At 40.6% G+C, this 21,506-nt stretch overlaps 1 protein-coding gene across 1 annotated transcript in view; it reads left to right on the top strand.

The window, feature by feature from the left end:
* The window catches only part of man1a1 (mannosidase, alpha, class 1A, member 1), a 488,943-nt gene that overhangs the window by 448,588 nt on the left and 18,849 nt on the right, over positions 1–21,506 (top strand). The window contains exons 6-8 of the mRNA XM_063033881.1: positions 45–168; positions 784–877; positions 16,973–17,088. Of these exons, the coding sequence (XP_062889951.1) occupies positions 45–168; positions 784–877; positions 16,973–17,088 (334 nt within the window). The remainder of the gene's footprint in view (positions 1–44; positions 169–783; positions 878–16,972; positions 17,089–21,506) is intronic.

Genomic DNA, 21,506 nt, shown 5'->3' with positions numbered 1-21,506 from the left:
TTTGTCTACATTATACAACCTGATAACATGGAATGCTTTTACAGCGGAATTGGTCGGAACTGGCCTTGGGCATCAGGAGGTAGCAGTATCTTGGCTGAATTTGGCACCTTGCATCTCGAATTCATGCATTTAAGCCAACTGTCTGGAAATCCAGTTTTTGCAGAAAAGGTCAGTCACTGTCAAATCAATGTATCGTTTATAGCTTCTGGTTGATTTGCAAAGTAGTTAGTTTGTAGGGTTGTAAATAATCAAAGTTTATAAAAAATTGAATGTCGTAGAGTTTCTCTAAAATTAGTCCTTCTATTTAAAGGATAAAACATCAATGCTTTTGAGCTGATCACATTGTTGGGTACTGAAAGCACTGTGGTATCTGTACATGCTCTTCCACGAATACTCTGGCTTTCATTCTGATTAAACTGTGCAGTTATGCGGTGTTTCAATAATCTGTTGTACTACAACAAGGATTTATCCTTCCATTTCAAAAAACTTGCCTTGTATTGCTTCTTTCTTCTGTTTTTTTTTTATTCCACAAGTCAGAAGTTTAATATTTAAAAAAAACCTAAAATATTTAATCTATCTGATTTTGACAGAACAAAGGATGATACATGAGCTGTAACTTGAGGAGAGAGTGTTGGAAATCTAATTAAATATAAATTTGAATTGGATGCAGAAGTTTAGAAGTTTTTCAGTTTAGCATTGAAATTTGAATCTGAGATTTTATTGCAAAGAGTAATATTATCAATTTAGAAATTCAAAATGCAATAATTTAGGTTGTTTTGACAGATGATGAATATTCGAAAAGTTTTGAAACGTCTGGATAAACCACAAGGGCTGTATCCAAATTACTTGAATCCCAACAGCGGTCAATGGGGTCAACGTAAGTAAATCAATTTGAAAATTAATTATTCTTTTTAAAAAAAAACACACAAAGATTTTGCCCTCACTTTGATAATTTCATAGCAGGCTTATTCTGAAGAGACTCATTTCTTCTGTCTCACGATCTTTTTCCCTTCTGCTGAGAACCAAGGAAGAGGGGACTTTACTATTAGGCTATTCTATGCAATTTCTTTTGATTGAAGTCATTCTCAAAATCTCCTTTATTAATATTGATTAAATAGTCTAAATTTTATAATCATTGTTGGCAACTGCTTCAGACTATCGGTCCTGACAAAAATATCTTTTTTTGTTATTGATTGTTAAATATATTTGATGCAAGCATTTGAGTACTTCATGAATATCTAAAACTCTGGAAAGAAACTTTTGAAGAAATTGTACAATCATTTGATAACTGCTGGAGCAGTGTCCTGATCACTTTTCTCACTAAATACAATGACAAGCAAATTCTGATGATTGGACTCTATATGTAACATTTATAACCACTGTAACACACTATATTTCTGTACCCCATTGTTTGAAAGTACAAAGTAAATTTATTATCAAAGTACATATATGTCACTTAATACAACCCTGAGATTTATTTTCTCATGGGCATACTCAATAAATCCATAATAGAACTATAACCACAATAGAATCAGTGAAAGACCACTCCAACTTGGGTGTTCAAGCAGTGTGCAAAAGACAATAAACTGTGCAAATACAAAAAGAAAGAAATAATAATAATAAAGAACTAAGCAATAAACATTGAGAACATGAGATGAAGAGTCCTTGAAAGTGAGTCCATAGGTGTGGGAACATTTCAAAGATAAGACAAGTGAAGTTGAGTGAAGTTATCCCCTTTGGTTCAAGACCCTGTTGGCTGAGGAGTAGTAACTGTTCCTGAACTTAGTGGTGTGAGTCCTGAGGCTCCTGGATCACCTTCTTGATGGCAGCAGTGAGAAGAGAGTGTGTCCTGGGAGGTGGAGGTGCCTGATAATGGGTGCTGCTTTCCTGTTACAGTGCCCTGTATAGATGTGCTCATTGGTGGCGAAGGCTTTACTTAGAAGAATTTTCCTTTGAAGGACATTGGTGTTTCTATACCAGGCTGTGATACAGCCAGTCAATATACTCTCCACTACACTTCGAAGTTTGTCGAAGTTTTAGATGTCATGGCGAATCTTCGCAAACTCCTAAGGAAGTAGAGGTGCTGCCATGCTATCCTCGTAATTTCACTTACATGCTGGGCACAGGACAGGTCCTCTGAAATAACACTGGGGAATTTAAACGTGCTGATCCTCTCATCTTTGATCCTCCGTGACGACCTGCTCATGGGCCTCTGGTTTCCTCCTCCTGAAGTCAATAATCAGCTCGTTGGTCTTGCTGACGCTGAGTAAGTGGTTGTTGTGGCACCACTCAGCCAGAGTTTCAATCTCTGTCCTATATGCTGATTCATCACTACCTTAGATTCAGCCTATGACAGTGGTGTCGTCAGCAAGCTTGAATATGGAGCTGTGCCTAGCCTCACAGTCATAAGTGTAAAGCGAGTAGACTGGGGCACCTATGCTGTGGGCGAGATATTGGTACCAATCTGAACTGATTGGGGTCTGCAAGTGAGGAAATCGGGGATCCAAATTCACAAAGAGGCACTGAGGCCAAGGTCTTGAAGCTTATTGATCAATTTTGAGCCTATGATGGTATTGAATGCTAATATGTAGTCAATAAAGAGCATCCTGATGTAAGCAGAGCCATTACGTGGAAGCTACCTTCATCTGACATGAACTTCTTAACAAAATTCAAATCCTCAAGCAATTTGTTCATCAGTCCTGGTAATTTTTCAGCCCGAAATATTGACTGCTCGTTGCTCTCCATAAATTCTACCTGACTGAGTTTCTTTAGCACTTTGCATTTGTTAATAAAGATTTTCAACACCTGCAGAAACTTGTGATGTATGTTATGATGCCTTTAAAGGAATAAGAATGACTTACAAATACATTTCCCTTTGTCTGCACAACTTCTGTTCACTTAAGTAGGTTGAAACTATCGGTAAGTCACAAACTTTATATTAGGAAGGCTTTATCTCATTATGAACCTCGTGACTCAGAAACCCTTACCACAGATTAATTACCTTTGAGATGCATATTACTGGAAATACTGCTCAGCAAACCATGAAAACTCCCTGTTCTTTGATGAACATTCTGGGATAAGGGGGAAAGTACTAGAAATACTGGAGCGATTGTATAAAGAATTACACGGGTGTTACTAACAAGCAATAATCTCATTGCAAGGTTCAACTGATGTTCATAAATTACTCTAGTTAATTTAAATTCATTGGGCAATCTAAAAAATACTTATCCACCTAGTTTTTCATCCACATTTTCTACAATTATTTAATGAATTTTGAGAAGATATCTGCTTATCTGTGGGATTGTTTTTTAAATGAATGCTGAGTTAAAGATTGCCGTCAAAATCACTTGTATTATAAGATTTGTGAAATGACATGTTAAGATTCACTTTGGCATATCTCAGTCATTTGTAACTGAAAACAATTTAACATGTAATGGAAGCAGTTGTTTGTTCCTTTATCTAAAAGCTTCCACAGGTTGGCATCTTTGCCATAGAGGGAGTACAAAGAAGGTTCACCAGATTGAGTCCTGGGATGGCAGGACTTTCATATGAAGAAAGACTGGATGAACTGGGCCTGTACTCGTTGGAATTTAGAAGATTGAGGGGGGATCTGATTGAAACGTATAAGATCCTAAAGGGATTGGACAGGCTAGATGCAGGAAGATTGTTCCCGATGTTGGGGAAGTCCAGAACGAGGGGTCACAGTTTGAGGATAGAGGGGAAGCCTTTTAGGACCGAGATTAGGAAAAACTTCTTCACACAGAGAGTGGTGAATCTGTGGAATTCTCTGCCACAGGAAAGAGTTGAGGCCAGTTCATTGGCTATATTTAAGAGGGAGTTAGATATGGCCCTTGTGGCTACGGGGGTCAGGGGGTATGGAGGGAAGGCTGGGGCGGGGTTCTGAGTTGGATGATCAGCCATGGTCATAATAAATGGCGGTGCAGGCTCGAAGGGCCGAATGGCCTACTCCTGCACCTATTTTCTATGTTTCTATGTTTCTATGTTGACTGTCACCTACTGTAATCTTGATCTTTTCTTGGTACGTCCCTTTAATATCTGAATCTGCAGTGCTGATCAGTCAGTTTGCTGCTCTCTCCCTTTGCTTTCTTAGTGGTGTTTATACTTGTTTGTTCTTCCTGCCATAATGAACCAGCCATCTTCACCGGCACACTTAGCCAATCAACCGTATCCAAGGGACAAAAAAGACAATTGTAATACTGAATAAAAATATTACAATGAGATAGGAAATTCATACTAGAGCAAGTAATCCTCTTGGTACAGTTGCTACAAATATAAAAGCAGTGAACATTGAAATAGAGAACCTTATGTTGGCCCAAGTTGTGCATTGAGTTGAACAGTGAGGTATATGTAATTACACAAAAGTAGAAGACATCTGAAATGAAACCTGAATCCTTCACACATACAATTAAATATGGAAATGCAGAAATTGCTGCCGCTGATTTCCTCCTCCTCCAGAGGGTGTACTATTTCTGCTTTACCAAGCATAATCTGCAGGAATTAATGGTCTGAAAGGTAATTAAACTATTTACCAGCTATACTCAAGATATAATAAAACAACAACATGAATGTTAATGACTCTTTAAATAAGGTGACAAACTATAATTGCTGGTTAGCAGCTTCTTAGAGAATGTCATTTCTTCTAATAAATATTTCAATTTTCATAACTATTTCAAGTAGTTTTTGAAGTTTATTTGATTTTCTATTTCTGTCTTAATTTGCTCTTTATTTTGGATTCTGTGAAATGTTTAAAAAAGTTTAGCTTCCTTTGTTTACTGCCTTTCCGTACAATTGGCTGCTTGGTGGTCTCACTATTAGATTCCAAGGAATACCTTATTTAATAGCTGACAGTAGCTGACAAGTGAGATCCTAGCTATAATGACCATTTGATCTTTGCGAGCACCTTTCTTCATGGATACTTTGTCACTAATCACAAAATCAAACCATGTTCTTTTCCATAAATGGCCACACTAGTATGATATTTGATCCCTTTGTCGGATGTGATTTTTTTTTCATATGTACATCGAAAACGGCAGTGTAATGTACCATTTGCATTAATAATCAAAACAAACTAAGGATGAGCTGTGGGAAGCTTCCATTTGTGTTGGAGCCAACAAAGCATTCTCACAATGTTCAGCAGAACAACACAGGCAACAACAGAACAACAGCAACAAAGCAAATCCTTTGCCTCCCTCCAATGCACCCACCCATCCCTTCACACACATAGACTGTTGCGGGCCCAGGACAGGCCACATTTGGGCCTCCAGCAGAGTCTCTAATAGACTTGCAGCCTCACAGATGTTGGGCTTCCGACTTCCCCAGTAGGCTCACAGGCCCAGGACTTTGGCCATCAAGCCTCAACTTCTGGACCCCTGATTGACCTTTGCTTTGTGCTTTTGGTCTATGGTCACCTCCTCCAACCCCCTTCATATCATTCCTACAAAGAATACCTCTGGTCATTTCTTCCTTACACTTCAGCCACTTCAAGGGTATTGAATCCCTTTCATGAACACCATTCATTAGGAAAGATGTGAAGATCCTTGAATGGTTGCCAGGAGATTTACCATAATGTGTGCAGGACAAGGGATTTTAGCAACTGGGTTATATCGGAGAAGGTGTGATCATTCATCTTGGAGTAGATGTGGGAAAGATGAGGTTAGATAGAAGGATACAAATTATGACAAGCGTATATACTATACAAAGCTGATAATACAATGTACACCCTGTGTACAGAAGGTAACCTGTACTTTACAAACTCCAAGAGTGGTGGAACCTGAAGTTATAAATATTTTCAAAGTGAAATAGGATAGGTAGTTAAAGAAAATAAAGTACGAGGGATATGGGGCTGAATTGCTGTTTATACAGCTGCTATTATTTTGATGAGCTGAATGAACTCCTGCTATGCTAAAGGTGATTGTCAACGAGGAAGAAAAGTAATGTTGTGAGCATGCACAGCAGGTAAATCACTTCTGCTTCATGGCCATGCTTAGTTCAGTATTGAAGCAAAGTGATCATAGCAAGGACATGGCAGACCAATTGAATAATTACTTTGGTTCTGTCTTCACTAAGGAGGACATAAATAATCTTCCAGAAATAGTAAGGGACAGAGGGTCCAGTGAGATGGAGGAACTGAGTGAAATACATGTTAGTAGGGAAGTGGTGTTAGGTAAATTGAAGGGATTGAAGGCAGATAAATCCCCAGGGCCAGATGGTCTGCATCCCAGAGTGCTTAAGGAAGTAGCCCAAGAAATAGTGGATGCATTAGTGATAATTTTTCAAAACTCATTAGATTCTGGACTAGTTCCCGAGGATTGGAGGGTGGCTAATGTAACCCCACTTTTTAAAAAAGGAGGGAGAGAGAAACCGGGGAATTATAGGCCGGTTAGCCTAACGTCGGTGGTGGGGAAACTGCTGGAGTTAGTTATCAAGGATGTGATAACAGCACATTTGGAAAGCGGTGAAATGATCGGACAAAGTCAGCATGGATTTGTGAAAGGAAAATCATGTCTGACGAATCTCATAGAATTTTTTGAGGATGTAACTAGTAGAGTGGATAGGGGAGAACCAGTGGATGTGGTATATTTGGATTTTCAAAAGGCTTTTGACAAGGTCCCACACAGGAGATTAGTGTGCAAACTTAAAGCACACGGTATTGGGGGTAAGGTATTGGTGTGGGTGGAGAATTGGTTAGCAGACAGGCAGCAAAGAGTGGGAATAAACGGGACCTTTTCAGAATGGCAGGCGGTGACTAGTGGGGTACTGCAAGGCTCAGTGCTGGGACCCCAGTTGTTTACAATATATATTAATGACTTGGATGAGGGAATTAAATGCAGCATCTCCAAGTTTGCGGATGACACGAAGCTGGGTGGCAGTGTTAGCAGTGAGGAGGATGCTAAGAGGATGCAGGGTGACTTGGATAGGTTGGGTGAGTGGGCAAACTCATGGCAGATGCAATTTAATGTGGATAAATGTGAAGTTATCCACTTTGGTGGCAAAAATAGGAAAACAGATTATTATCTGAATGGTGGCCGATTAGGAAAAGGGGAGGTGCAACGAGACCTGGGTGTCATTATACACCAGTCATTGAAAGTGGGCATGCAGGTACAGCAGGCGGTGAAAAAGGCGAACGGTATGCTGGCATTTATAGCGAGAGGATTCGAGTACAGGAGCAGGGAGGTACTACTGCAGTTGTACAAGGCCTTGGTGAGACCACACCTGGAGTATTGTGTGCAGTTTTGGTCCCCTAATCTGAGGAAAGACATCTTTGCCATAGAGGGAGTACAAAGAAGGTTCACCAGATTGATTCCTGGGATGGCAGGTCTTTCATATGATGAAAGACTGGATGAACTGGGCTTGTACTCGTTGGAATTTAGAAGATTGAGGGGGGATCTGATTGAAACGTATAAGATCCTAAAGGGATTGGACAGGCTAGATGCAGGAAGATTGTTCCCGATGTTGGGGAGGTCCAGAACGAGGGGTCACAGTTTGAGGATAGAGGGGAAGCCTTTTAGGACCGAGATTAGGAAAAACTTCTTCACACAGAGAGTGGTGAATCTGTGGAATTCTCTGCCACAGCAAACAGTTGAGGCCAGTTCATTGGCTATGTTTAAGAGGGAGTTAGATATGGCCCTTGTGGCTACAGGGGTCAGGGGGTATGGAGGGAAGGCTGGGTTCTGAGTTGGATGATCAGCCATGATCATAATAAATGGCGGTGCAGGCTCGAAGGGCCGAATGGCCTACTCCTGCACCTATTTTCTATGTTTCTATGTTTCTATTTGACAATTATCTCTGGGTCAAGGGCACTTCACTGGTACATGAATGGAAGGGAGAGCAAGAAAAACTGCACATCAGCTGGAAGTTGCGAGTTAGCGATCCAGACTGGACTAAGTCAATGTTGGATGAGTGAATGAAAGTTAAGGAGTAGACAGGACGTTAGATGATGGGAGGTGACAGTGATTGGAACTCTCTGCTTAATAGATGGTACAAGTCCTCCCTGGCCTATACCCAATGTATAGACACTGTGTGTGAACGAGCTTTTGGGAGACCGGATTTGTTGGCTGCGGTGGGCTGCAGACATCTTCTGCTGGGTTGGAATGAGGCATTTCTATGTGCCTTCTCCCCTCACCAACATCCCTCCCCTGCACCACAACATTTGGGAGTTGTGTTGAGCCAAACTGATCTTGGAAGTCTCATTCAGTCATTGAATTAGAGAGGCCGGCTGGCGGCTGTCATTCCCACGTCTGCTCACACTTGTGTCACAGCTGCTTATGTGCAGCTCTTCAACAAACACTCTCTGTTCATTTCTGACTTGCAAACAGTACAGGTGTGGAATGGTTCTCAGGGACAGAACATTGTGATAACCTGGAGAATACCTGCAAATGGCAAAGTGGTCTAGCCAGGCCAGATAGCCTGCTTCCATCTTGCATTTCGACATGTTCCTCTGATGGACACTATGCTCCTCATTATTGAGAACATCTTCAAAAGGTGGAGGAGTCTCGTATCAGAGGACACAACCTCATAACTGAAGGACATCCCTTTAGAACAGAGATGAGGAGGAATTTATTTAGCCAGAAGGTGGTTAGTCTGTGGAGAGTATTGCCACAGGTGGCTGTGAAGGCCAGACCATTGGGTATATTTAAAGCAAAGTTAATGGTTCTTGATTAGGAAGGATATCAAAGGCTACAGGGAGCAGGCAGGAGAATGGGGCTAATGGGGATAATAAATCGGCCATGATCGAATGGCCTAATTCTGCTCCTATGCCTTATGGTCTTAATTTGGTTCATAGTAACACAAGGGAACTAATTTGGCATTTAATTCATTATAATTAAATATTATAGTTGTTTGGAAGGTTCCCACATTATTTAATACCAGTAATTTAGTATGCTTGATGAATGGATATTTCTTGCTTCCTCTCTACCTCTCAGTTAGAATTTGTCCTGACTGTTCTGGAGGCTCTTGCATGGCAAAAAAACAGCAGTGTGCATTTGAAATTATCTCTTGAAGGAATATCATTTTTTTACACTTCATTATAAATTAGTAAAGAATTTCTGGCGAACAGCCAATTATTGTGTGAGTTCATTTAACCTGACTAATCTGACAGCAGAGTGACAGTAAATTGCTGCAGTAAAATGCCTGTAGAAATTTGACTACTGTAATAATGCATATAATAACACAGAAAATTATTGATGAATGTCCCTTAAGATGTATGTGTGGTTCCTTGTTTCACTTGCAAGTGTCAAAGGTTTCCATGGTAATTTGTTCCAGGAAGCCTAAATATCTGCTTTCCCTTATGCCTTCATTTGCATGTGTGTCTCAAGCTTGCCACCTACAGTATATTTAGAAGTTGGAAACATATTGAGTAACTTCACTGGCTCCTTGAGTGACCTTGTAATTGTACAATGTTTATTTGGACCTTTATTGGCAATGCATTTGACAATCTTCCCCTTCTCCAAAGTATATACGTACTGTTAGATCATAAGACATAAGAGCAGGAGTAGGCCATTCAGCCCGTCAAGTCTGCTCCACCATTCCATCATGGCTGATCCCAAATCCCACTCAACCCCATAGACCTGCCTTCTTGCCATAACCTTTGATACCCTGACCAAGAGTTTTCGCTTTAAATATACCCTGGGCCTTGGCCTCCACAGTTGTCTGTGGCAGAGAATTCCAGATTCACTACTTTTTTAGTTTTTCCTTATCTTTGTTCTAAAGGGTTGCCCCTTAATTTTGAGGCCGTGCCCTTTATTTCTGGGCACCCCTACCAAAGGAAACATCTTCTCCACATCCACTTTATCTAGTCTCTTCAACATTCAGGAGGTTAGAAGGGAATGTCTCTAAGCTCCACAGAGCTGCCAAATAGCTGGCAGCAGGAAGAGCATTACATTGATTGATGGTGACCAGCTCTTCAATATTTTTGCCCTTGTGGGAAAGTACCATACACAGAAATGTGTCATGTTCCTATCTCCAGATTCTTGTTGGTATTGGTGTTCTTAATTTGTTCATTGAAACAAGTAAAACAGTGATGTCTTTGAAAAGATGGTGCAGATATTTCCCACATTTTGGCCTCTGATGTATAGAAGAGGTTTTCAGTTCTCAGTTGACAGATGGTAGAAAGGTTTGGAGAAGTAACGGGTCACTTCCCTTTGATCTTTCAGCAATTTCACCAAAATGAGGAGGCTCATTGACATCCAAGGATGGAATCAATTCTCAGTTGTTTCTTCTCTATGCTTAGGGCTGAAGATAAAAAGCTATAAACAAGAGCAAAGTGCGTATTGCATGTCTGACATGTAAATGAAGTCTGTACGTGATGGTTTATTACAGAAAATTGTGTTTGTTTTCTCTGTATTTTCTATTATACTAAATCAATTGCACTACATTTAGTAACTATTACAAAGCAATGCGAGTTTGGATTTGCTTCTCTCTGTGATGATTAATCATTGATTTTCTATCTTGAGTATTTATGTAGTTTACAATACTTTTGATCTAAACACAATTCAATGTGATTCTGTGGACATTTCATTTGGCAATAATGTGACAGCAGAAATTCTATTCCCTTTAAATTCAATTTCGAACAACTATTATTTTGCAGGCTACCAAATGCATTTCACATCCATTTAAATGATGCAGAAAATATGGAAATATTCAGCAGGTTAGGCAGTAGTTGTGGAGAGAGAAAAGAAAGTTCATGTAGATAGCCTTTTCAGCTGACTAGTCGGGGGCTAGGTGGCCTGGTCTTGCTCCAGTTTTCTTGTATCTTTTTTTTCTTGTGTGACTCTTAATGTGAAATTACTAATATAACTTTAAAGGTAAACTTGGGCTAGGTGTGATATGGCACTTAAAGTCAGTGCCAAAATATGTAGGTTTTGCAATTTGACTACTTTCAATATATGTTTTTATATTTCTTAGATTATTTTTTCTATTTCAAAAACAAATTTTATACATAATAAAATATTTATAAATGCAGCCCTTTCACCAGGCTTGTACATAGACCTGGCTCGATAGCCAACTCTGCTAACAGCCACATGACTCAGCAGTGAGAAGGTTGCCTTTCATAGGCAACATAAGTCTAGGGTTGGTATGGTTTGGGTTCAGCCAAACAGGAAAGTTGGAATGTTAGTACTAAATGCTGTGTAAATACTGCCCCATTGACAGTTACTGGTCATGAGGAAATGACAAATGGTACACTGGCATAAGATTATAAAGAAAGTACTTTCTCTGTCGTAATTATGACTGCACACATTTCTCTTCCCAGCCACCCTTGAGTGTCTGGTATACTGCTGATGTCTTCCTCAGTGAAGACTGATGCAAAATACTCATTCAGTTCCTCCGCCATCTCCTTATCTCCCATTACAATTTCTCCAGCATCATTTTCTATCGGTCCTATATCTACGCTCACCTGTCTTTTACTCTTTATATACTTGAAAAAGCTTTTAGTATCCTCTTTGATATTATTTGCTAGCTTCCTTTCATTGTTAATCTTTTCCCTCTTAATGACCTTCTTAGTTTCCTTTTGTAAGCTTTTAAAAACTTCCCAATCCTCTGTCTTCCCACTAATTTTTGCTTCCTTGTATGCCCTCTCCTTTGCTTTAACTTTGGTTTTGACTTCTCGTCAGCCACGGTTGCATCCTTTTTCCATTCGAAAATTTCTACTTTTTTGGAATATACCTGTCTTGCACCTTCCTCACTTCTCACATAAACTCCAGCCACTGCTGCTCTGTCGTCCTTCCCGCCAGTGTCCCTTTCCAGTCAACTTTGGCCAGTTCCTCTCTCATGCTACTATAATTTCCTTTACTCCACTGAAATACCGACACATCAGATTTCGGCTTCTCTTTTTCAAATTTCACAGTGAACTCAATCATGTTATGATCACTGTCTCCTCTGGGTTCCTTCACCTCAATCTCTCTAATCACCTCCGGTTCATTACACAATACCCAATCCTGTACAGCCAATCCCCTAGTGGGCTCAACAACAAGCTGTTCTAAAAAGCTATCTCGCAGACATTCTACAAATTCTCTCTTGAGATCCAGTGCCGACCTGATTTTCCCAATCCACTTGCATGTTAAAATCCCCCACAATTATCATAACACTGGCCTTCTGACAAGCCTTTTCTATTTCCTGTTGTAATTTGTAGTCCACATCACTGCAGCTGTTTGGAGGCCTGTATATAACTGCCATCAGGGTCCTTTTACCCCTGTGATTTCTTAGCTCAACCCATAAAGGTTCTGCACCAGATTAACAGGAAAAGAAAGTTAAAAGGGGCCATTACAGTTAAACCAGTCCAATATGGTACATAAATGTTGGAGCTGATTTCTGGAGTAGTCGGGATGCTTCACTTTGATTACTCAGGCACTGAATCCGTGTTCTGCGTGAAGAACTCCAACCACAGTTCAAACTTCCCTCGGACCATTCCCAAGGCAGCTCCTCCTTGGAACCGTTCGTCTGCACAAAGCACTTCTTACAATGGGCCTCTCCCTTGAGCAGCATTCTGTGGGTACAATCCCTTGTGATCCGCTCCACAGCTCCTGCCAGAAGACCCTAAACCAGACTGCTGTCCTACAGAAATATGATCCTGCTCAGCTCTCTCGAACCTTCTACAGCATCCCACTGGACAGAATGTTACAATACGTATTCAAGACAATCCTGATTGGGGGACACAATATTCCTAAATTGGACAGCATGGCTCCTTATTTTTAACTGAAGCCAAAACACTTTAACAGGACACACTGCTTTTGCAGAAAACTGCTGTTATGTAACCAGCAACAATGAATATTAATCGAGACAGGTTTTATGAAAACAACCGAACATTTATTAAACATGTATAAACGATAAGGAAAAAAAAAGGAAAACTTTAACCGGAGGTTAATACGTACGCAGTTGTTCACCAGCTCGCCACTCGGCTCTGGTTCTTAAAGCATTAAATGCTGAAAACAGTTCTTAAAGTGATACAGTCAGATACAGTTCTTAAGGCGATAACTTCGAAAGTCCAACAGTTTTACACATTCAATTGGGACAGACTTCTCTGGAGAACGATTTCTTCACCGACGCACCTTTACTGCCGGTTCTGTCCACAGGATTCCTGATGCCGAAAATAAACAGTTTAAATCAACTGACCTTAAATTCCTTTTAGAGAGAGAGAGCCTTTGTGCATGAACTCATTGCGCTATTGCAAGAGTTATCTCAATGCAGGTTCTCTCCAACGAAGACTCAGTAAGGTCGATCCTTTATTAAACTGCCAAACGATGCCGACTTCTCTCGATCCTTCACTTCGATGAATTCTTCACTCTCCCTTCAAAACTGTCGGAATTGAGTAAATTGGCACCTCCAGCCACAAATTCCCAGTCCAAATACAATATCTTGTAAGAGAATGCACCCTCCGTTTTAAAAATGAAACTGCGTCACAAAAACAAACACGCAACAGAAACGGAGGCACAACACGTCCTACCTGGAAATCTACAAACTCAAAAACCCACTGCGTCACCTGAGTCGACCCTTATATAGTCACGGGGCACATGTCATCACGTGACCTCACAACGGCGGGAAAATCACATCAGGTGACCTCCAAAAGACCATCGCAGCAGAAATCTTAACTAGGGCATTACATATAGAAGAAAGCCGTGAAGAACATTTACATTCATGGTCATTACACTCAGTAGTGTAAACATTTTTAAAGTAAACATAGTCCTAGGCCTGAAACGTTGACTGTACTCTTTTCCAGAGATGCTGCCTGGCCTGCTGAGTTCCTCCAGCTTTTTGTGTCTGTTTCTTTTACATGCCTCATCAACTCCGAACCAGATCCTCAGCACCTTCAGGTAGCTGGGCCTGAAGGTTGCAAGAATGTTGTCTTGGTTGATTGTGACTCCTGATGACAACTCAAACTGTTTGCAGGTGTTGATCAATCTGCAAACTGACAGTGGATCCAAGCAGAAGACAGCGACATCAGGCACAGGGAGGTTCTGACTTCTGTGCTTCCAGTGCCTGGCAATGCTTTTATCCTTCCTGATGGATTCAACAAAGGGTTCTATGCAGCACACAAACAGGATAGAGGAGAGTGTACAACCTTGCCCATCTCCAGACATATAGTTTCCTTCCTACTAATTAGAGCTGCACTACGGATATCTGTGTAGAGTAGTTGGATCGAATTCCAGATTCTTCCCCCAATAGCTTTTCTAGAGAGCATGTCCATCATGTACATGTCAGAGACCTTCCGTCTGCTGGTCCAAACTGACCAGGCAAGCATCCACCCCTCTGTCCTGCACGTAGATGATGGTATCCCCAAGTAGCACAAGGTTGTCTGAGATTTTCCTACCAGGTACAGCACAGGTTTAGTCCGATTGGATCACCTATTCCAGGGCTTAACCCAGCTGGTGATGGTCATTAATAGGATCCCAGAGTCCACATTCAACAGTAAAATGGGTCTCCAATTTATGATGTCTTCTTCTACCTTCTGCTTGGGAATGACTGTAGCAATGTCCTGGTGGAGTCTGACATGCTGCTAGCCAGAAGCATAGCTTTGTACACCTCAAGCAGATCTGGGCCCATCCAGTTCCATAGCCAAGTATAAATCTCCCAGTAAGCTTCCTGGAGTTTTAGTTGAGCCAGTCAGCTCCTCCATGGATGGTCGCTGACTCAGGCTACCTAGTTGATTGTCATCTAACACCTCCATGATAAGACAACAGAATGCTGGGAGATCAGAACTGTTGTCAGTGGTCTGACTGTCATACAGACTGGCTTGTCATTCAACTTCTCTGTCTCCCTACTTGCCTTCTGGGCCTCCCCTAAACAACAGGAGGCAGTGGACAGAGAAGTGCCTCTGCATGACATCAGTTGATCTGACTGTGACTGTCTTCGATGTGGAGAGGAACCATTCTGCTCCATATGTGCTATGGCTGTACTCTGCCTGCAAGGGTGCTGAAGCTGTCACCCATCTTTATGTCAGAACTCTGGAGCCACTGTCCAGTCTTCTATTAACACTAACAGATTGTCAAACTGCATCAGTGATGTATTTGAAGTCTCCAGCCAGAACAACTGGGAGGAATGTCGCCAGCAGCATTGGGAGTTGCTGGAGGACAACTAGCTGCTCGCTCAGCATGGGCAAGACATACACATTAATTAGCCAGAGCAGAGCGTCACAGTACTTTACATCACTCATGGCTGAGTTAAAACTTTTAGCTGACATATACTTCCCTCCTATCAGACAGGCTGTGATTTTAAGCCCACGTGTTTTCTGGTTGGACTTTCTTCTCTGTGTGACTGCAGTCTTTAGATTGTAATTACATATGAATTGTGTACAGTAATGTTGTTTGAGAATCGTTCAACTAGTTTTCTGATGATTGCATAATATCACCTCTACTTCATATGTAATCTTAAATGGTAGTCAAAGAATATCATAGAACTTCAACTACATTGTTGGTATCAATTTTGATCTTCTGAATCAGCTTTTAAAAATAAACTCAGTCTTTGTTTTAAAGATTACAGTATTTTAAACATTGAACTAGTCATTTCCTGAGATTAATAATGTAAGGTTGATTTGTTTAATCATCCTAGCCCTTGATATGAAACTATTCCCACTCACTCTTATGCTGTTCTCCCTATACTACCTTCCATAAATTCAAGATCGTTCAAACCTGAACATCTACGGTGTGTCCAATCATCCGTATAGTCACCTGCCAGCATTGGCTCCCGTTTGAGTCATGGATTGATTTAGAAATGTTCATTTTTGTCAAGTTCTTCCATGTTCTTGTCTCATCTTACTTCTGTAATTTGGGTAGTGTGGTGGTGATATGTCTTTACCAAAGGAGGTGCAAGGTGCTCCATTCCTCCACTAGCCTGTAGGTCCCCCTTGGGTGAGATGTGTGTTGCACTTGCTTAGCCCCCCCCCCCACCGATCCGTGTCACGTAAAGCCATGGGAGTAAGCCCTAAGAGCAGCTGATGCACATCACGTCCTGGTTATGCAACCGCTGATGCCAGACGGACAATCTCTGAGGAGTATTGATAATGGCTGGGGTCACCTGTCTTGTAAACACACTGCCCAGAAGAAGGCAATAGCAAATCACTTCCATACAAAAATTTGCCAAGAACAATCATTGTCATGGTAAGATCATGATCATCCACCTTATACAACACGGCACATGATGATGATGACCACGACAATTTGGGACTTCTGTGTATTACTGTTTACTGAGTCCACTGTTGATTTTAACCAGTCCACTGTTAGCACCTTTTCCTTCAAATGGTAACACCCTAAGTCCAGACCATCTGCCTCTCTCTCTCCTCCTTTGTAAATTGTTTAAGATCTGCTTCTTTAACCAAACCTTTGTCCATTTGTCCCAGTATCAGCTTATTTGCTTATTCTCCAGTTTTGTGTAATTATTAAAGGTGGCACAGTAGAGTAGTTGTTAGTTGTAATGCTATTACAGCACCAGTGACCCGGTTCAGTTCTTGTCACTGTCTGTAAGGAGTTTGTACGTTCTTCCTGTTACTGTGTGAGTTTCCTCCAGGTGCTCTGGTTTCCTCCCACATTCCAAAGACTTATGGTTTAGTAGGTTAATTTGTCACCGGAGTGTAATTGGGTGGTGTGGGCTTGTTGGGCAGGAATGACTTGTTACTGCTACATCTCTAATTAAAAATTAATGTTCTCTTGTGAAGCATATAGGGATGTTTTGTGTTTCAAGCTGCTCCATAAATACAGGGTACAATTAAATACAGGATACAATCCATAAATGCAATTAACCCTTTGAAGATGAGTTTTCCCATTTTGTGGGAATGGTTTCGAAACATTACACAATGTTGCTTCGTGCTTAAAAAGAAATCGTAGATTTTTGACTTGCATCTGTGCCAATTCTTCTGGCTCAGGGTATAACATTAGTTAATATATGAACTGCCTGTAATATGCTGTAAGCGAGAGAATGATTTTATAGCCTCACAGTATGCTGGTTAATGTACCTGTTTTTTCAGATCACGTATCTGTTGGAGGGCTTGGAGACAGCTTTTATGAATATTTGCTCAAGGCATGGTTGATGTCAGACAAGACTGATGAAGAAGCCCGGAAAATGTATTATGATGCGGTTCAGGTAAACACAGCATTTTAATCTTCTGTCCAGTTCCTTTGTCATACAAGGGCACATAAAAGTTTACATTTTCAGCATTATTTTTCAGTTCATGAAACTATATGTTTCATTTGTGATTTCTATAGTGCATTTGACTGATTATAAATTACAGCTTAATTATTTGATGGATTTATTTTAAGTTTGATAGATAATTGTGCTTTCTATATGCGAGTTTACAGAATGATACAGCAAACGATCTTAATAAAATAATTTATCTCACACATCAAACAATATTGTGCAGAACACTTTACATTACAAGAGATTCTCATTTAATAAAGTAAGTTACCCATAGAAAAATTGAAATGAATAATGAATTAAGTTTAACAATGAAACCTTTCTGTATTTTATTTCCATTTTGCAGTATTATCGATAGTTACTGCAAGAAATTTTTATAAAATGTTTGTTTTCTTGACAAAAACATAAAGGATTGTTCTTACAGTGCTTACCAATGAATTAGCCTAATATGACCAATCTGAGATTTAATTTCATTTCTTGACATCAGGAATAAATGAGTTTACAAATATAGCTGTTACTCTTACTGATGCTGCATGAATCTGAACAAGCTAAGCCATTGCATTTTATTTTGCTGAAATTGGTTATCACAATGGGACCTATTTAATTGTCACTTTGCTTCTCTGCTAAAGTTACGTGAAATCCTGAAATCAGAGCAGTACCATTTGGCTACATATTCCTGTTTATTTTGACTATAGGTGTGAAATTCCTTCCAGTTTTCTGTCTGAATTGCACATTTTTGGCACAATTCTTGCAACTTATTAGATTTGGTGACACAGTAGTATATGCATGATGCATGCACACCAGAATTAACATAAAAACATACACAAAAGCTGGAAGCAAGGTTGGGTAACTCAAATTCTCACCTGCTCTGCCAGAATATAATCTTTCCATTTTGCAGTATCTCTTAGGCATTTTTACTTTTTTATTGTTAAGTACAGCATTCAGTTGTACTCTAAATACTGAATTGTCAGTCTTGACTCATTGGTAACACTGGTGCATATAAAATGGAAGCTGCTGGTTGAAACCTCACTGTAAAGTTTTGAGCACATAGTTCAGACTGACAATTCAGTGCAGTACACACACTGCTGGATTGTCAGGTGAAATATTACACCAATTTATCTGGTCCTCTACATACTATTTAAAATGAGCAGAGGAGTTTCCTGAAAGTGCTCTCTGATCGTTAAACATCAGCCATATTCTAAAACTGATTATCCGTACACTTATCTCACTGATATTTGTGAGGTGCTTTGTTTCCATACATTGCAACTGTATCTGCACCTTGTTAGTATTCCTTTAGCTATTCAGTGCTTGGTATGATTTCAGTATGTGTCATACAGTATAAAGTACATGCATTGAGCATTTGTGCTCATAAATTAAGCAATTCAGGCCAGTTTTCAGCATTTCAGATTTTTCTGATCCAACTTATTGAAAAGTTGTTTTTGTTATAATTAAGATATTTAACATAATTTGCATGTTTAAATTATATTATTTGGATATTGAAGAATTGACAGTAAATAGATGAGTAGCGATGATGAAAAGTAGTCATGCAGCAGTGTCAAACTACTTAATTTATTTTTTGTGATTCAATGCAGAATAAGCCCTTCCAGCCCTTCAAACCACACTACCCAGCAACCGCCAATTTAACCGTAGCCTAATCGTAGGGCAGTTTACCATGAGCAATTAATCTACTAACCGGTACGTCTTTGGACGTGGGAGTAAACTTATGAGGTCACAGGATGAACATCCTTACAGGCGGTGGTGAGAATTGAACCTAGGTCGCTGGTACCGTAAAGCAGTGTGCAAACCAGTATGTTACTGTGCTGCTGCAATAGGGAGGGAAACACTCTGGAATCAGAGGTGATAAAACCTTATACAGTGCACCTGCAAGAATGTAGCCAAAACAATTGGGACAAATAGGCTAACTCATTATTGTTAGAGGTATAACTGTACTGATAAGAAATTTAATTTGCTTTCAATCTTGTCCAGAAATAGGGTGCCAAAGTGGCGTAGTGATTAGCGCAACACTATTACAGCTTGGGATGTCAAGAGTTCGGAGTTCAATTCCAGTGCTGTCTGTAAGGAATTTGTATGTCCTCCCCATGAACGTGTGGGCTTCCTCCTATATTCCAAAGATTGGTAGGTTAATTGGTCATGGTAAATTCTCCTGCTATTAGGGTTAATAGGTGAGTTGCTGGGCAGTGTGGCTCGTTGGGCCAACAGGGCATGTTCTAAACTGTATCTCTAACTAAAACTGGTTACTTGATTTTATTTATTGTTTATTTTATTGTTTCATAGCATTGAGTACGAGAGTTGCAAACTCATTTTCGCTGTATTGGTGCATGACAAACTGTACTATGCGATGACAATAAAGATATTTCATTCATAGAAACAGAAAATAAGTGCAGGAGTAGGCCATTCGGCCCTTCGAGCCTGCACCGCCATTTATTATGGTCATGGCTGATCATTCAACTCAGAACCCTGCCCCAGCCTTCCCTCCATACCCCCTGACCCCCGTAGCCACAAGGGCCATATCTAACTCCCTCTTAAACATAGCCAATGAACTGGCCTCAACTGTTTGCCGTGGCAGAGAATTCCACAGATTCACCACTCTCTGTGTGAAGAAGTTTTTCCTAATCTCGGTCCTAAAAGGCTTCCCCTCTATCCTCAAACTGTGACCCCTCATTCTGGACCTCCCCAACATCGGGAACAATCTTCCCGCATCTAGCCTGTCCAATCCCTTTAGGATCTTATACGTTTCAATCAGATCCCCCCTCAATCTTCTAAATTCCAACGAGTACAAGCCCAGTTCATCCAGTCTTTCATCATATGAAAGACCTGCCATCCCAGGAATCAATCTGGTGAACCTTCTTTGTACTCCCTCTATGGCAAAGATGTCTTTCCTCAGATTAGGAGACCAAAACTGCACACAATACTCCAGGTGTGGTCTCACCAAGGCCTTGTACAACTGCAGTAGTACCTCCCTGCTCCTGTACTCGAATCCTCTCGCTATAAATGCCAGCATACCGTTCGCCTTTTTCACCGCCTGCTGTACCTGCATGCCCACTTTCAATGACTGGTGTATAATGACACCCAGGTCTCGTTGCACTTCCCCTTTTCCTAATCGGCCACCATTCAGATAATACTCTGTTTTCCTATTTTTGCCACCAAAGTGGATAACTTCACATTTATCCACATTAAATTGCATCTGCCATGAGTTTGCCCACGCACCCAACCTATCCAAGTCACCCTGCATCCTCTTAGCATCCTCCTCACTGCTAACACTGCCACCCAGCTTCGTGTCATCCGCAGACTTGGAGATGCTGCATTTAATTCCCTCATCCAAGTCATTAATATATATTGTAAACAACTGGGGTCCCAGCACTGAGCCTTGCGGTACCCCACTAGTCACCGCCTGCCATTCTGAAAAGGTCCCGTTTATTCCCACTCTTTGCTTCCTGTCTGCTAACCAATTCTCCATCCACACCAATACCTTACCCCCAATACCATGTGCTTTAAGTTTGCACACTAATCTCCTGTGTGGGACCTTGTCAAAAGCCTTTTGAAAATCCAAATATACCACATCCACTGGTTCTCCCCTATCCACTCTACTAGTTACATCCTCAAAAAATTCTATGAGATTCGTCAGACATGATTTTCCTTTCACAAATCCATGCTGACTTTGTCCGATCATTTCACCGCTTTCCAAATGTGCTGTTATCACATCCTTGATAACTGACTCCAGCAGTTTCCCCACCACCGACGTTAGGCTAACCGGTCTATAATTCCCCGGTTTCTCTCTCCCTCCTTTTTTAAAAAGTGGAGTTACATTAGCCACCCTCCAATCCTCAGGAACTAGTCCAGAATCTAACGAGTTTTGAAAAATTATCACTAATGCATCCACTATTTCTTGGGCTACTTCCTTAAGCACTCTAGGATGCAGACCATCTGGCCCTGGGGATTTATCTGCCTTCAATCCCTTCAATTTACCTAACACCACTTCCCTACTAACATGTATTTCGCTCAGTTCCTCCATCTCATTGGACCCTCTGTTCCCTACTATTTCTGGAAGATTATTTATGTCCTCCTTAGTGAAGACAGAACCAAAGTAATTATTCAATTGGTCTGCCATGTCCTTGCTCCCCATAATCAATTCACCTGTTTCTGTCTGCAGGGGACCTACATTTGTCTTTACCAGTCTTTTCTTTTTTACATATCTATAAAAGCTTTTACAGTCAGTTTTTATGTTCCCTGACAGTTTTCTCTCATAATCTTTTTTCCCCTTCCTAATTAAGCCCTTTGTCCTCCTCTGCTGAACTCTGAATTTCTCCCAGTCCTCAGGTGAGCCACTTTCTCTGGCTAATTTGTAT

This window comes from Mobula hypostoma, chromosome 2 (assembly GCF_963921235.1).
Source record: "Mobula hypostoma chromosome 2, sMobHyp1.1, whole genome shotgun sequence".
NCBI lineage: Eukaryota > Metazoa > Chordata > Chondrichthyes > Myliobatiformes > Myliobatidae > Mobula > Mobula hypostoma.
This window is presented reverse-complemented; position numbering and strand designations above follow the sequence as displayed.